This window comes from Eumetopias jubatus, unplaced genomic scaffold, assembly GCF_037043125.1.
Source record: "Eumetopias jubatus isolate StellerSeaLion01/CBP00866 unplaced genomic scaffold, mEumJub1_p1.0 scaffold_10, whole genome shotgun sequence".
NCBI lineage: Eukaryota > Metazoa > Chordata > Mammalia > Carnivora > Otariidae > Eumetopias > Eumetopias jubatus.
In genome coordinates this window covers 30,895,001-30,910,913 of record NW_028274816.1, presented here as the reverse complement: position 1 = coordinate 30,910,913, position 15,913 = coordinate 30,895,001, and the positions used below count along the sequence as shown (strand labels likewise).

The 15,913-nt window shown below is 40.6% G+C and overlaps 1 protein-coding gene across 1 annotated transcript in view; it reads right to left on the bottom strand.

Moving 5' to 3' along the window:
- The window catches only part of WWOX (WW domain containing oxidoreductase), a 922,682-nt gene that overhangs the window by 648,133 nt on the left and 258,636 nt on the right, over positions 1 to 15,913 (bottom strand). The window contains exon 7 of the mRNA XM_028096534.2: positions 5,311 to 5,496. Within this exon, the coding sequence (XP_027952335.1) occupies positions 5,311 to 5,496 (186 nt within the window). The remainder of the gene's footprint in view (positions 1 to 5,310; positions 5,497 to 15,913) is intronic.

Genomic DNA, 15,913 nt, shown 5'->3' with positions numbered 1-15,913 from the left:
GAATGCACTTTCTGATTCCGTGGGTTTTGGGGGGAGGTGAGGCTTGATTCCATGCTAGTAGTATTTGAGTCTTCAATGTCACACACCTGTTAACAGTCTGCATTTGTGAGTATCCCAATGCAGGTGATTTATGCATGGACACACACATCTAATAACTTACCTTTCCTGTAGTCCTGCTCAAGCAAGAAACATGCTATTTTGCTTCACATTTATTTTTCTTCCCATTACAGTTAAGCTAGCATATTGAATTAAAATATATTTATGCAGGGATGTTATATTATTTTTGAACTTTATTTCCAAGTAGTAATAAGGTATAACAAAATGAGACTGCTGAGAACCCAATGATCCAATATATGGGTGATGTCTTAGAAATTCTACCTACTCTAAGTAGAAAGTAGCATCAAGGATCTAGGCAGCATCTAAATGGTACAGGATAAAAATAACATCCTGCTCTCATTTTCCACTCTTCTTCCATCAACTTTGCTGGAAACCATTCTTGGCATATTTGTTTAGCCCAGCCCAGCTTGAGTGCCATTTCTTCCAGGCAACTCTCCCCAACTGCTTATTCCCACAATTTCTTGTGTGGCAATGGGGAACAAATTGAAAGAAGCCATGCAAGCAACCTCTTCGACCTCAGCCACAGCAACTTCTTCCTAGAAACATCACCAAAGGAAAGGGAAGCAAGGGCAAAATGAACCATTGGGACCTCATCAAGATAAACAGCTTTTGCACAGCAAAAGAAACAGTCAACAAAACCAAAAGACAACCGACAGAATGGGAGAAGATATCTGCGAATGACCTATCAGATAAAGGGCTAGTATCCAAAATCTATAAAGAACTTATCAAACTCAACACCCAAAGAACAAATGATCCAATCAAGAAATGGGCAGAAGACATGAACAGACATTTTTCCAAAGAAGACATCCAAATGGCCAACAGACACATGAAAAAGTGCTCAACATCGCTCAGCATCAGGGAAATCCAAATCAAAACCTCAGTGAGATATCACCTCACACCAGTCAGAATGGCTAGAATTAACAAGTCAGGAAACGACAGATGTTGGCGGGGATGCGGAGAAAGGGGAACCCTCCTACACTGTTGGGGGGAATGCAAGCTGGTGCAGCCACTCTGGAAAACAGTATGGAGGTTCCTCACAAAGTTGAAAATAGAGCTACCCTACGATCCAGCAATTGCACTACTGGGTATTTACCCCAAAGAAACAAATGTAGGGATCCGAAGGGGTTTGTGCACCCCGATGTTTACAGCAGCAATGTCCACAATAGCCAAACTGTGGAAAGAGCCAAGATGCCCATCGACAGATGAATGGATAAAGAAGCTGTGGTATATATAAAAAATGGAATATTATGCAGCCATCAAAAGGAATAAAATCTTGCCATTTGCAACAATGTGGATGGAACTGGAGGGTATGATGCTGAGCGAAAAACATCAATCAGAGAAAGACATGTATCATATGATCTCACTGATATGACAAATTCTTAATCTCAGGAAACAAACTGAGGCTTGCTGGAGTGGTGGGGGGTGGGAGGGATGGGGTGGCTGGGGGATAGACAATGGGGAGGGTATGTGCTATGGTGAGCGCTGTGAATTGTGCAAGACTGTTGAATCACAGATCTGTACCTGTGAAACAAATAATACATTATATGTTAAAAAAAAAAAAAAAAGAAGATAGCAGGAGAGGAAGAATGAAGGGGGGGGAATCGGAGGGGGAGATGAACCATGAGAGACAATAGACTCTGAAAAACAAACTGAGGGTTCTAGAGGGGACAGGGGTGGAGGATGCATTAGCCTGGTGATGGATATTAAAGAGGGCATGTTCTGCATGGAGCACTGGCTGTTATACGCAAACAATGAATCATGGAACACTACATCAAAAACTAATGATGTAATGTATGGTGATTAACATAGTAATAAAAAAAAAAAAAAGAAAAAAGCCATGCAAAGCAGATGGAAAGACATGTTTCCATTAGGTACCCACTCGTCAGGACCCAGGCCACGATGTCCCTAGTGTTCAATGACCCCGCACCGCCCCCACCCCAACATCAGTAACAAAGCAAATCATGCCATCTTTGCCTTTTATCTGTACAGTGTGCCTCTGTCCTTACCACACCAGACTGCAAGCCATTTATTCACCTGCTTCCAACTCTGGACTGTGAATTTCTAGAAGGTGGACAGTAAGCTCCTTGCATATTGCCTACCACAGTGCCTGACACAGAACAGAGACTAAATACAGGATTAGAGAATTAAAGTTTGGTCGTGGGTTCAGAATTCCAAACTAAGCCAAGTTTCCCTTATTACAAAAAGCTTTGTTTTGAGCCTTGTTCCAAAGGCAGAATTTAGCACAAGCTTCAGGTCCTCTAGGTTCTTCATCAATATGTCTGTGGCTAAAGCTTAGAATGAATTCCCTGCTTTGGTTTTTAAGGACAACACAGAAGTATCTCATGACGGGGAACACCGGGGAAGTTAAGAGGGAGAAAGGAAATCATTCCTAGTCCTTAATCTAGAAATAAGGTGAAACACACACACACACACACACACACACACACACGCACACAAACACCCCATGATGAGAAATTAGATGGAACCCAGTTGAAGTAAGTTCTCAGGATGGAGAAGCACAGCTACTATAAGGCAGGCCCACCCTGTGCAAGCAGCCCCCCTCCATAAGCAGACCCCTGACTTCCTGCCCTGCTGATCTCCTGAGCAGCAGACCCATTTTTAAGGTCTGATTAGCTTGTATTGACAGTCCTCTGGGAAACGAGAAGGGTGGGCAAGCTTTCTGATTCCTCTGAACCAGGGCAGGCTTCCTGAAAAACGACCATGTTCACCTCTCAGCTCAAGAGGCAGTAAAACAACTCTTCAAAGGCTGCTTACCCTATTTTCAAGTTGAAAAATTGACAAAGCCACACAATAATGTCTTAATAGAATTATCCTCTTACCAATACAGTAAAACGTGAACATTTGCTCTCTGGACATTAACATTTGCTGTTTGTGAGGACCTGTATCTTATATTTCTATATATACTGCTCCTTTATTTTTTTTAACCAAGGATTTTTAAATTACCAAACAAAAATAATTAGGCTGGATTCTATGTAGACAAAAGCTAGTATGTTCAAAGAATAAGACTGAATTTGCGTCAGAAGCTGTACGTGCGTGTGTGTGTGTGTGTATGTGTGTGTGTGTGTGTGTAGCAACTTGGCACTCAACACAGCTGCAGCCATTCAGAGTTGTACAGCCAGCCCTCCGCTCTTTTCATTCTATTTTAACTGTTGTCTGAAAATTTTTCACAGCAAGGAAGTAGAGTTCTCATTTTAATATGATGTATTTTGGGTATGCAGAAACTCCATTCACTTGCTCAGAATCCAGATAAGTAACTAAAATACAATGAAGACACGGGAAGGCTAATAAATATTTTGCCTGAGGGCAGTCTGGTATAATATTTTTCTGCAAACATAGGACTTTATTTTTCCCCTAACAGGGGGTCTTGACTCCAGCGAAAAGATTCTGCCAAGGTTTATGGAGGTAATTAGATATCAACACTTCCCTTTTACAACATGGTTTAGGGCTCTGGGTCCTTGAACAGTGAGCAAGTGTTTTCCCAGGACTGTGCACCCAGTACTCACACTGTTGTTTCGGGCACCACAGGAGGGCAACACAAGGGTCATAAACAAACCAGCTGGGGGAATTAGCATTTTGTAAAAATAACCCCTAACAGGTGCCAAGGATGACCAGAAAAACCAGTGCCAATCAGCAGACAGGAGTGGGCCTGATAAGACATTTCAGGAAGTCCTTGTCTGTAAACAAAATGGGTCTAATTCAGGAGACCAAGGCCATTCCTTCCAATTCGTCTGTTCCATGAAATTAAGATTCAGATCTCCAAGGTAGGCTCAAATTAGGCGGCAGTTAAGAAGAGAACAAAGACGTCACATGAAATACCATCTGAGATACAGATTTACAAAGGGAAGCAAGCAGCTGACAATTCAACATAATCTCCCATTAAATACCAACTCATTTAAACATATCCCGTGGTGCCCTCCACATCTGGCAAACGATCGCGGCTGGCAGATTTATTTCCGGAGCTTGCTCTCCTGTGCCGGCCCCCACAGTAGCCTCCCTCACTCCTGAGCAGGACCACTCCACTTTTTTTTTTCCCCACACAAACCTGGTGTGATTTGCAAAGATAAGGATGTCCAGATTTTGTTACCACCTAATTACTAGATGTTTCATGTCTTTTAACACAGGGGAGGATTATTACGGGCATTTCCTTTCATTTCAGCCATCATAAATTTAAAATGGTAAAAGTAAATCTATCTGCAATGTGTCACTTATACCATAAGCCCCTGTGTTTGGGAGTGATAAAGGGTTCAAGCTAACCCTTGGCTGGTCTCTCTATTCCAAGTCCCAGGGGTTACATTTTATGGAAGCATGATTAAAAAAATAAGCTTCATTCTGGGTCACTAAAACATTTCAGGACTTAAGACGGAGAAGAAGGGGAAAAAAACAGACCCTTGCACATTATTTTTTTCCAGCTACTTTGCAAAGAGTGAAAGCTCCCAACCACACCAGGAAAATCTCCCTAACATGCATTAAATCTAGCCTCACCCGGGAAGTCCTTTGTCTTCTCCGACTACTTCTCTTTAGACAAATAGTTGTTTATCCAACCCCAGAAACAAATATGCTAAAAATACGATGAAATTTTCAAACGCCTTTTCAGTCAATTGGATATTCTCCTAATGGTAATAGAAGAGAAGTGCCATCTGATGTTTTAATTGAAATTTTAACCAAAAGAGGCATGGCCAGATTTCTAATATGTTCTAACTACAGTACTTTCCCTTTCTACAATTACTCAGCTAATGTCTGCATTGAATTCCCTAATTTCTCATTATAAAACAATTGGATTTCATCTCACAGTCTTTAATTGCATTGTTTCTCCTGCTAGAATAACTGCACATTCTTCTTGGTGAGGTGTTGAAGTTGTTGAATGACAAATCGATAAAGGTCAGGCATTCAGATTTAATCAATTATTATTCCATCTCGAAGCAAAATCAATGAGGAGCTTGAAGTATAGTTGTAAAAACCATCTACATTGCTGTAGACAAAACCCCCCAAATAATCCTCCACAATCTCAAAACAAGAGAAAGACCTCGGAAAATTAAGGAAGCCAGATTGAGTGCACCCACACTTTCCAGAGGAGCATCACTGAAAAGTATTTTTGGGAAAGGGAGCCTCGGGAAGATACTGGCTGACACAAGGAAGGGGCCAGATGGAAAAAAACATCAGATGCTAACCCACCTATGGGACTCAGACGAGACCACAACTACTCGGGCAGGAGCTGAGCGGCACAGGACATCCTGAAGGAGCTGGACAAGGTAGAAGTGCCCCAGGTGATTCACCTGGAAGGTGGTCTCCAGGCCATCTTTGGTGAGGCTCCAGGGCAGAGCAAAAGCCGCTGCATTGCACACAAGCACGTGAAGAGATCTGAAAAATAAAACATCCAACACTGTGCAGACATAAACACCAAAACCAAGAATAACCCATGTTCTGACAGAAATAATCAACTCTTCCCTGTCTTCAAGATTCATCAGTTGGAAATGGGATGTCAAAGCATGAGCCATGCTGCTGGAGAAGGGCTTAGACTGTGACGAGCTGCAGGGCACCAGGAGTTCCCCAGGATACAGGACTTTCAGTGCTCAAACTGGGACCACCCTGGGCAAACTGGTCACCCTGGATGGAACCCAGATTCTAAAACCTAATTTTATATGTGCATCTTAGTTTATCCAATTCTTAGCTTCTTCACCTAAAAAATCAAAATAACCCTTAAGGTATTTGTAAGAAATAAAGAGAGATATGTAAGAAATAATGTAAGAAATATGTAAGAAATAAAAGAGAATACAGGTTGTATAAAGACCAACACAGGAACCAGCATTTAATAGGTTCTAAGTAAATGGATCAAGGGGGAAACTCTCTGTTTAAAGAGACAGGCACACATTGTTTGAATATATTCCTCCCAGAGGTCAAATTATATCTACACTTTAGAAACAAGGGAGCCCAGGGATGGGTAAGTGGAGGTCTATTATAATATTTTCTCCTATTTTGAATATATTTAATTTGTTTCATAATAAAATTTTAAAAAGTAAAAGTAAGCCTTTCATGTGAATCAAAATCCTAAATCCTCATAAAGAAATGGTACTTGTGGGAAATCATCCTAAGGTGCTAACAAGAATTGTAAAAAGGCATACATTAAAGGCTATCCATAGTGTTTGTAATTACATTATAAAATCAAAATATTACAAAATAAATGAAATATAAAATTGGGAAATCATTAAATGAATCTGAATATATGCATACTATGCAGCCATTAAAATGATACATCTTTTGACCCTGTAAAACATGCATGTTATAGAACAAAATATGTAATATTGTATGATCACATAACACAGAAAATATTAATGAAAGGTACACAAAAATGTGAATAATAGTTGTCTCTAGAGGTGGGTGGAACCCCAAAATGTCTTAAATTATCTTCTTTCTGAGTTTTAATTTTGATGAAATGCAAGTTGTATATATTTTTTTTCTTTTGTCACTTGTGCTTTTGGGGCCCTATCTAAGAAACCACTGCCTAACGCAACATCACAAGGATACACTTCTATCTTCTAAGAGTTTTAGTTTTAGCTCCTACATTTAGATCTATGATCCACTGTAAGCTAACACAGAAGTAAGGTGAATGCAAGAGATCTAACTTCATTTTTTGGCATTCAGGTATTACAACTGTTGTAGCTTTGTTGGTTTTTTTTTTTTTAAGTTATTTATTTATTTATTTATTTATTTATTTATTTATTTATTTATTTCACAGAGAGACACAGCAAGAGAGGGAACACAAGCAGGAGGAGTGGGAGAGGGAGAAGCAGGCTTCCCGCGAAGCAGGGAGCCCAATGCGGGGCTCAATCCCAGGACCCTGGGACCATGATCTGAGCCAAAGGCAGACGCTTAACCACTGAGCCACCCAAGCACCCTAGCTTTGTTTGTTAAAAAGACTATTCTTCCCCACATTGAATGATCTTGGCACCCTTGATGTAAATCAATTGACCAACTGAAAGAGTTTATTTTGGGACTCTCAATTCTATTCCATTATTATGGTAGTACTATAGTCTTTATTAGTAAAGCTTTGCAATAAATTTTTAAAATGGGAAGTGAGTAATTCAATGTTGTTCCTTCTCAAGCTTGGGCTGGCTAGTCAGGAGCCCTGCATGCACATATATAAAGTTTAGAGTCAGCTTTCAATTTCTGCAAAAAAAGCCAACAGCAATTTTGATAAAGTTTACATTAAATTTGCAGATCAGGGTGCCTGGGTGGCTCAGTCAGATAAGCCTCTGCCTTCAGCTCAGGTCATGATCTCAGGATCATGGGACTGAGCCCTGAGGCGGGCTCCCTGCTCAGTGGGGAGTTTGCTTCTCCCTCTCCCTTTGCCCATCCCCCCCTTGTGCTTTCTATTTCTAAAATGAATAAAACCTTTTTAAAAAAATTGCAGATTAATTTTGAGAATACTGTCTTCTTAACAATATTACGCCTCTTGATCCATGAACATGGGATGTCTTTATATCCATTTAGGTCTTCTTTAATCTCCTTCTTAAATATTATATAGCTTTCAAAATACAAATTTATCACATCTTTCATTAAATGTATTCATAAGTATTTTATTCTTTCTGATGCTATGGCATACAGAACTGATTTCTTAATTTGATTTGGGAATTATTCATTACTAGTGTATAGAAATACAATTGATTTTTGCATATTGACTTTTTATCCCCCAACCTTGCTGAAATTATCTATTAGATTTAGTTGTTTTTTTAAGTGGCTTTCTTAGTATTTTCTACACTTAAGGTCATTTTGCCTGCAAATAAAGATAGTTTTACTTTTTCCTTTCCAACTGGAACATCTCCTTCCCACCCCCAATTACTCTGACTAGCATTTCCAGCACACTATTGAATGGAAGTGGTAAGATTTAATATCCTTGTTTTGTTTCCTGATCTTAAAGGGAAAGCATTCAATATTTTAGCATTAAGTAGAAGGTTAGGTGTGGGTTTTTTTTTTTTTTAGAAGCCCTTTATCAGGCTGAGGAAATGTCCTTTTACTCCAAGTTTGTTGTGTGTTTTTATCACGAAAGGGTGTTGGACTTTTTCAAATGCTCTTCCTGTGTCCAATGGCATATCCTTTATTTTACTGATATGGTATATTACACTGACTTTCAGATGTTAAGCCACCTAGAATTCCTTGGATAAATCACATCTTGCCATAGTGTATAATCCCTTTTATATATTGCTGCTTTTGGTTTGCTAATATGTTGTTGAAGATGTATACATCTTTATTCCTAAGTGATACTGGTCTGTAATTTTCTTGTGATGTCTTTATTTGGTTTTCAAATCAGACTAATACTGGCCTTACACAGTGAGTTGAAAAGTTTTCTCTCCTATTCATTTTTTCTTAGAGTTTGCTAGGAATCGGTATTATTTCATTAATTATTCATAATATTAATGATATTATTAATGATCTCGATACTAATTTCATTAAGAATTCATAATAAATGCGTGGTAGAAAGCATGAATTAATTTATCACTAGAGGAAAAAAGAATTAACTCACTGTTTTTTAAAAAGTATTTATGTAAATCTCATTGCCACTAGGTCTCATTGAGAAACTATCTTATTTGTTCTGTTGCCTGATAAAGCTCCAATTCATCACCTACCTAAGACCTAAAAGTGCTGATGTGGCTGAGGTCAGCTGTGTTTGGTTGGGATCACCTGTTTTCCACTTATGGTCCCCCCAGTTGTCAATGCACAGTCCCCCAACAATCCAGTTACTCTGAAGAGGTGGACAAAAAATGCTTTGAGGCATCTGGTCTACCTAGAACATTCATCAGAGCCTATTTCAAATCAAAACAGAATCTACTCATTTATAACCAAAATAACCCATATTTTGTAGCAAGGCAAGACCACTGGAAAAAAACTTTGAGAGAGAAAGGGGAAAAGGGCCAAGTGAATATATGAATTATATGTGAGCTCCTTTCAGTTTTCATCTCGAATACTTGGTTCACTTTTTCAGAGTTGTTGATACTTTTTTTTTCCTTTGAGTGATAAATGGGGATTACGCATTTATTAATAGCTTTGTGTACATAAGAAACTTAAGTGATATGTATTATTATCAACATTTTACAAGCAAGAAAACAAGAGATTAGAAACAAACATCCTATGGTCTGAATAAGAATCAGAAACAGCTAAAATAAAGAAGCAAATGATTAAGAACAAAACAAAATAAGAAGATCAGGTGAGTTCAAAGCTACTGCACAATACCTTCTTTCTTAGATAAGCTCCCTTAAGTGGGTAGAGACAAGTGTTGACAGAAATTCTACCTCAGTCATGTCACTATACTTACCTGACTTGTGCCCCGTTAGTTAACGTCTGTAAACCTGTCTCTGCTCCCTGTGAACTTAGAACAGCAGCTTACACCCCTCCCAAGGCTGTGATGAGTAAAATCCCAGCACTGTGCAAGGTACATGCCAGGTTAAATCAGTTACTTCCTTTGTCTCTATACCCTTCCCTTCTATCCACAGGAGAAAACACAACTCTTCAAAGTTGATTTTTGCAGTGTTTCCGTGTCTTTAGGATAGGCCTGGGCATTTGGAATTCTGACACCACACCTCTTATTAACAACGTGGCCTCCTCTAATTACTTTTATCCCTGCCTATACATTTTCTCAAGGAAATGCAAAACACATCAAGAAACTTGTTACCAAAGACCTCAGCCTGGAGGCATGAATCCACAGAGGACATGGGAAATCCTCTGCTCTTTCACCAAATTTTAATACCTTTCATTAATGTTAACTGCACAACACCAGAGGCAAAATATGTACCCTGTACCTAAAACCTGTCACCTCCATTAATTAAAAAACAGGCTTATGGAATATGAAACTATAAAGTGTTAGACGTTTTTTTAATTGTAAAGACAGTTAATTGGCTTGGACAAAAGGAAAAGAATTTCTTTTGCCTCACTTTAATGAGGTTTTTATTATTCAAATGGCACATTTTGCTCAGTTTTGACTAAAAGCCATTGCAATTCAAAAGACTCTGAGATGATGAATATTTACAGACTACCAAAAGGAAAGTTCAAACTATAAAGACAGAATGGAAACAAAAATAGTATCATTCCAATTCCAAAGCTGAGGCTATTAGTCAGCACTCTCTGGGCCTGATTTTTTTTTTTCTTCTTTGGTGGATTCTGGTCTGTGAGTGAGCGAGGACAGGGGGGGTCTTCAATGTATAGAAGATCCCAACGAAAATGGGTGTGCTGCTTCTCTGCAGTTCTAATCTACCCAGAGCGAGAGGGGACCCTGGCTTTCTCTGGGCCTGATGGGGATGATGCTCCGGGCCCAGTGGGGCCAACATATTCTTTTGGGCCAGAGAACAACTGTTCAATACTAAGGAGAGTGGTGATCCTGTTATTTAGCAGGGGAGAGTGCTCCTGCTCATCCATGGAAGCAATGATGGGCCAAGCTTTTGAGCCAGCCAAAGTAGCCTTAAGTGATCTTCCTACCGAAAGAGCGCCAGATGGGGACGCTAAACGGAAGGAGGTCCTAGTGCAAAGGCTTTCAGATAGCTGATCTCTTAAGTTTTCCTCTCACTCCCTCCGGTTCTGTTTTGTTTGTTTGTTTTTTTCCTTTTAAATGCAGATATAACTGACATACCACACTGTATTTGTTTCAGGTGTACAACTCTTCCAGCATCTCACCCATTGACTATCCCTCTCTCTCCCTCTCTTTCTAGCCTTTCCAGTAGCTAATGCTCCACGGGCTCAATCCTGCTGCCTTCAGGCTAATCAGATTTTTTTTTACCATCTACAAAGGGAAAATGGGGAAAGTGGAAAAAAGAAACCGAAAGGAAGGAGGACAGACAGGAGAGAGAAGGCCAGAAAGAGAAAAACATCTATATGACATTGGGGCTCTTTCAACTGGCACTAGCCTTTCTCTTCCCATTTGTGGACTACAGTTTTGAAATATTTGTCTCCATTCCTTGCCCCAAACCCACTTCTTATCACCAAGCTGAGTGACTTCTTTCCCATGACCCTCCAGATTCTCTCAAAGCCACCTGGAGAGCTATGGCTTCCCAATCAAGAAACCCAACAACCTCCCCTCTCTTGAAACCAGACTTCTCTGTCGCAATGGACCTCCTCCTAATGTTGCCACTGCCCCATCTTCTGTCTCTTCCAGCCCTTCCTCTCCCAGCCAGGGACTCCAAACAACATGTCTATAAAGATGAACTTCACACCCACAGCTCCAGCCCCCATATTCCTCCCAGGTTCCAGAATCTCATTCATACCCACCCCAAATCTGAACTTTTCATCTTCATCTTTCCACTTCCTGATGTCCTTATTACTAGTGGGTGATGATACTCTCTAACTGGCCCCCTAATAAGTAACTCTTAGGAAACATTTGCTACTCCCTCTTCTCCCTTAGTCTCTATGACTAGTCATTACCAACATCTCTAGAGACTATTAATGCTTTTCCAGTCCCCTACATTTCCAATGGAATGAGCATTAAGATGTCCTGTCTAGATCTCAATTATGGGTCCGGTGTATCCCTTCACCATGGCTGAGAGCAGACATCTCCAGAAAATTGTCCTTGACTGATGGGCACCATCACATCTGGAAAGTCATGCCCCAGACCCAGCTGCTCTGCTAACAAGGAGGACAACTCTGGTATAAGTCCTTCTCCAGGAACCTGTGGCATCAGGCTGAAGCTAGTCTCGAGTTAAACACAATCTGTTTCCCTCCTACCTTCTTCTGAGAATACTCCCCCAATAAATACGTCCCTCTACCAGGCCTGATTTCTGGGGAACTCAAGCTAAGACAACCACCAGCACTCCATAACCTGTTGCCTTTAGCTCTGGCCACTGCAACAGCCCAGGCCTGGTCTTGCTACCTCTACTTGCTCCCTTATTTGACCTATCATGAATCCTGGGGGTCCCATTAAACACATTCTGAGAGTCTAACAAAAACACTGATGAAGGTATTTAAAAATTGATAAAACTAGATTACAAATAACCAGTACAAGATTTAACATGTTAAAATCCTCTAGTAGCAATAGTTAAAATATGGCCTACCAATGAAATTAGATTTATTTATAATATTATGTTGTTATTATGTTATATGAAGCTGATAGGAATATATATTCCTGCACCCTGAATACATGTTGTTTGAAGCCAGTACACATGTGTTATTTATTACAACAGCAATAGAAAACTAACAGAGTCAGGTAATAAACATTCGCTCTTTTAAGTCACTAACTTTTGGGAGTAACTTAACACCAACAGATAACTAATATGTGCATCATGCTATGTGAGAGAAACCAAACACAAAAAGCTACATATGGAATACATGTATTTATGTAACATTCTGGAAAAGGCAAAACTCTAGAGACAGAAAAAAAACCAATGGTTGCCAGGGGCTGCGTGCAGAGGTGGGAATGACTACAAAAAGGCACAGGGGAAATTTGGGGGGTAAGGGAACTGCTCTGTATCTTGACTATGGTGATTCATGGCTGTGTGTTTGTCAGAACTTACCGAACTCTATTATTAGAAGGTGAATTTTACTGTATGGAAAATGCAACTGAAAAGAAACGTAGAAACACAAGAGTGCTTTGTGTGCTTCCAAAGGCCCAAATCACAGACCCAGGATAAGGGACTGGCATATTTGTGTGCTGACCGCACCTAGTGGGTCCACGGGAGTTGTGCCTATTCATCTCCGCATCTCTGGACCAACTTGCAGAGCACCATATGCCTGACAGGTGATGAATACAAAACCGTTAAATCTGACTGAAGTCAAGTAAACTATGCGTGGACTATTTATGATGTACCTTGCCCTGGGTCACAGCAAACAACTGAGAAGAAACATGTTAAGATCTACTTGCAGAGAGAACAGGTCAACGTTAACAGTGTAGAGACAAGAGAATACTTGGCCCATGTCTACAGCACCCATGCTGACTGTCCCCCCGTCCTTTCAAAAGCCAGCTCAAACCCCTGTGGAACCTTCCTGGACCACTGCACCCGTAAGAACGGCTCCTCCTCTGAATGTGTACGGCATTTAGCATCTCTTAGCATCTCATCTCAATGAACCTCATTGCGGCAAGAACTCCCTGGAAGTCCTGACCAATCACAAAAATCCTTTCCTATGAAATTTTATGTTCTATGTATAAGTGTTATAACAGCAGGGGTGCAGTTCCACAGTGTTGTCATCCTCTAAAAATATGAGAATGTTCAATAAGCACCTATTTGAACACAGGGGTCTAGTAAACATGAACCGAGAGAGAGGCCTAGACTTGTTCCTTGCCTGGGACAGTCATATGATGTCAGTCTGAGGAAACATTGCTGGTAGTTCTTGGCATGTCGATATACTATTTTAATAATCATGGCAACCCATAAGGTAGATGGCATCATTACCATTTTACAGAGGAAAACGCTAAGGATCAAAATGTTTCTTGCCAAGTAGGTGAAGAACCCAGAACTGAAATCTAGGAATATCTGCCACCAAAATCTCTTCTTAGCCAGGAAAACACAGAGGCTTTACAACCAGGGAATAAGGAAGGCTTGCTGTGTGGAGCCAGGGGCTTGAACACAGATAGTGGGCAATGTGAATGGCACCCCACACCCTGAACTTCCACAAGCAGCAGCAGTCTGATGATGACGTTAAGAAATTAAACTCGAATAAAATGCCAGCACTTCCGCCCATCTCCAACCTGGCTCTCAGCCAGGGTGACGGAATGTGTGCAGGTTCCTAGACCACAGAGCAATTAGGGATGTTGGTATCACAGGACTTTCTGATCCTTGCTGACACACGGACACACAAGGCTTTCTGGCCTCACTCTACTTGTCCCCTTAGATGGACCTAAGGGGGTCCCTCACTCTGTCTCAGCTGCACCTTCTACACATCACAACCCACCCCGTCCCCCAAGGACTACTCATGACCCTTCCTGCTTGAAGAATCCTTGCTCCTCATCTGGAAGATGGGTACTATCTCCCTCTTCTGAAATTCCTAGACACTTTCCCTGGACCTTTTACAAGGTTGACAACAGTGTGATTGACAGAAAGACAGATATAACCAAAGGACACAAGGTCCTTCGACCTATGACCACTAGACAAATGCATGGGACAGGAGATCCAGCTGTTTCCCATGTTCCCTGACCTACAGGTCCCTGCCAAGACACCAGTCTCCTACTGACACCGACCCCTCAAGGGCCAGGATCCTGTCGGTTTCCTCCACAAACATCAATTGCCATTCTTAACCCTGCCAACTATTTTGAATGCTCATCAGTAACTGGCAATGACCCAACCCTAGCATTCCGTAAGAGTTTATTGTAAACAGAACAGCAGCTTCTGAGCTGTAGCATCTCCCAGGAGGCTGGGGCTTCAATTCTGCCTGGGGTGTGTCCATTCCTACATTGCTTAACTCTTTGTGACACAATCCATCTGTTATCTTCACCAGGAGACTACAATCAATGTCCCTAGGAAAGAAGTCTTTGTTTGCCCAGCCTTTGTTTGCATGCAGTAAGAAGTAAGCCTTTTGTACATCAGGAATGAAAGGAATTAATGCACTGAATCAATGCTATTTTCCCAGTGACATTTGGTTTGCAAATCACATTCCGTAGCCATGTTTTACAATTTATTATTACCTAAAATATGACAAAAGAAGCAGGGGAAAAGTGGATTGGTTCTAGCTGATCCATGAAGACTGAGTTATTTATGCTTTGAGGACAAGACCAGTCCGTTATGATCCAAGCAACCTAAGAACCATACATAATGTCAAACCTGAGCACAGAGAAGGTGCTTCGAAACAATCTATGAAGAGCAGTAGCAACCATCATGGGATTGAATTACAGTGAGGATTTGTAAACTGAATCATAACATGCTCCAGAAAACGAGACAGACCTTTACAGGCTAAATAAACACCCTGCGGAACATTAACACAATTGTGGCTGTGGGGGATTCCATCTCAGACACAGCAAAAGACTGAGCTAAGTGTAATGTTATGTAAAGGAAAATACTTTTCAATTCCTCCTTGAAACGGAATGTCACACCATCTGGGGCATTTCTCAAGCGAGCTGTGGGAATTCATACTATGTGGAAATAATATGAAATTCAACAGAAAGGGCCTAAGGACCCAAAGTCCCAAAGACAACTGTTTCTCAGACTTACTAAGTATTAGGTTTTCTTTTTCTTCCAGAAAAGGGGGAGGAAAAAATTACTGTAGAATTCCAAGGTGGATCTCTGCTCAGATCGCTAGGGCTGGCTTATTTTGAACTCCCGGATGGCAGCATAAGCTAGAACACAGCCATTCTCTCATACAGCTATCTCCAGCCCAGCGAAGGTTCCAGACTCTCCAGCAGTCCACCAAGACCTCAACTGCCCAAGATGCAGTGTGCACACCAACAGTAAAAGTCAAGGGGAGTTTAGGTGGTATACGGACAAACTTAAAAAAAAAAAAAAATGCTTGTTTATGGTAACACACTGGAAAAAAATAATCAGCCACTCAAACTCACAATGAGAATAATGATTAAAGGGAAAGACTGTACCCACCTTGTTTGATAGTGGTAAAAATTAGAGAAAAATGTAAACTGCTTAACATCAGCTGAGAGATGGTACCTAAAACAGACTATTTTTTCTTGGCTGCCTGTTTCCTAGACTTTGGCTACACTTTGGGGACATGCTATCTATCAATAATTCAGAGATATAAAATATGTATATAACTGTCTCCCATATTTATAAAATACCTATACTTGGTTCTTACCCGATATCTCTGGTAGGTAAGAGCCTCAATAAATATGCAAGGAAATCAAGCAAATAAAACAAGAGAA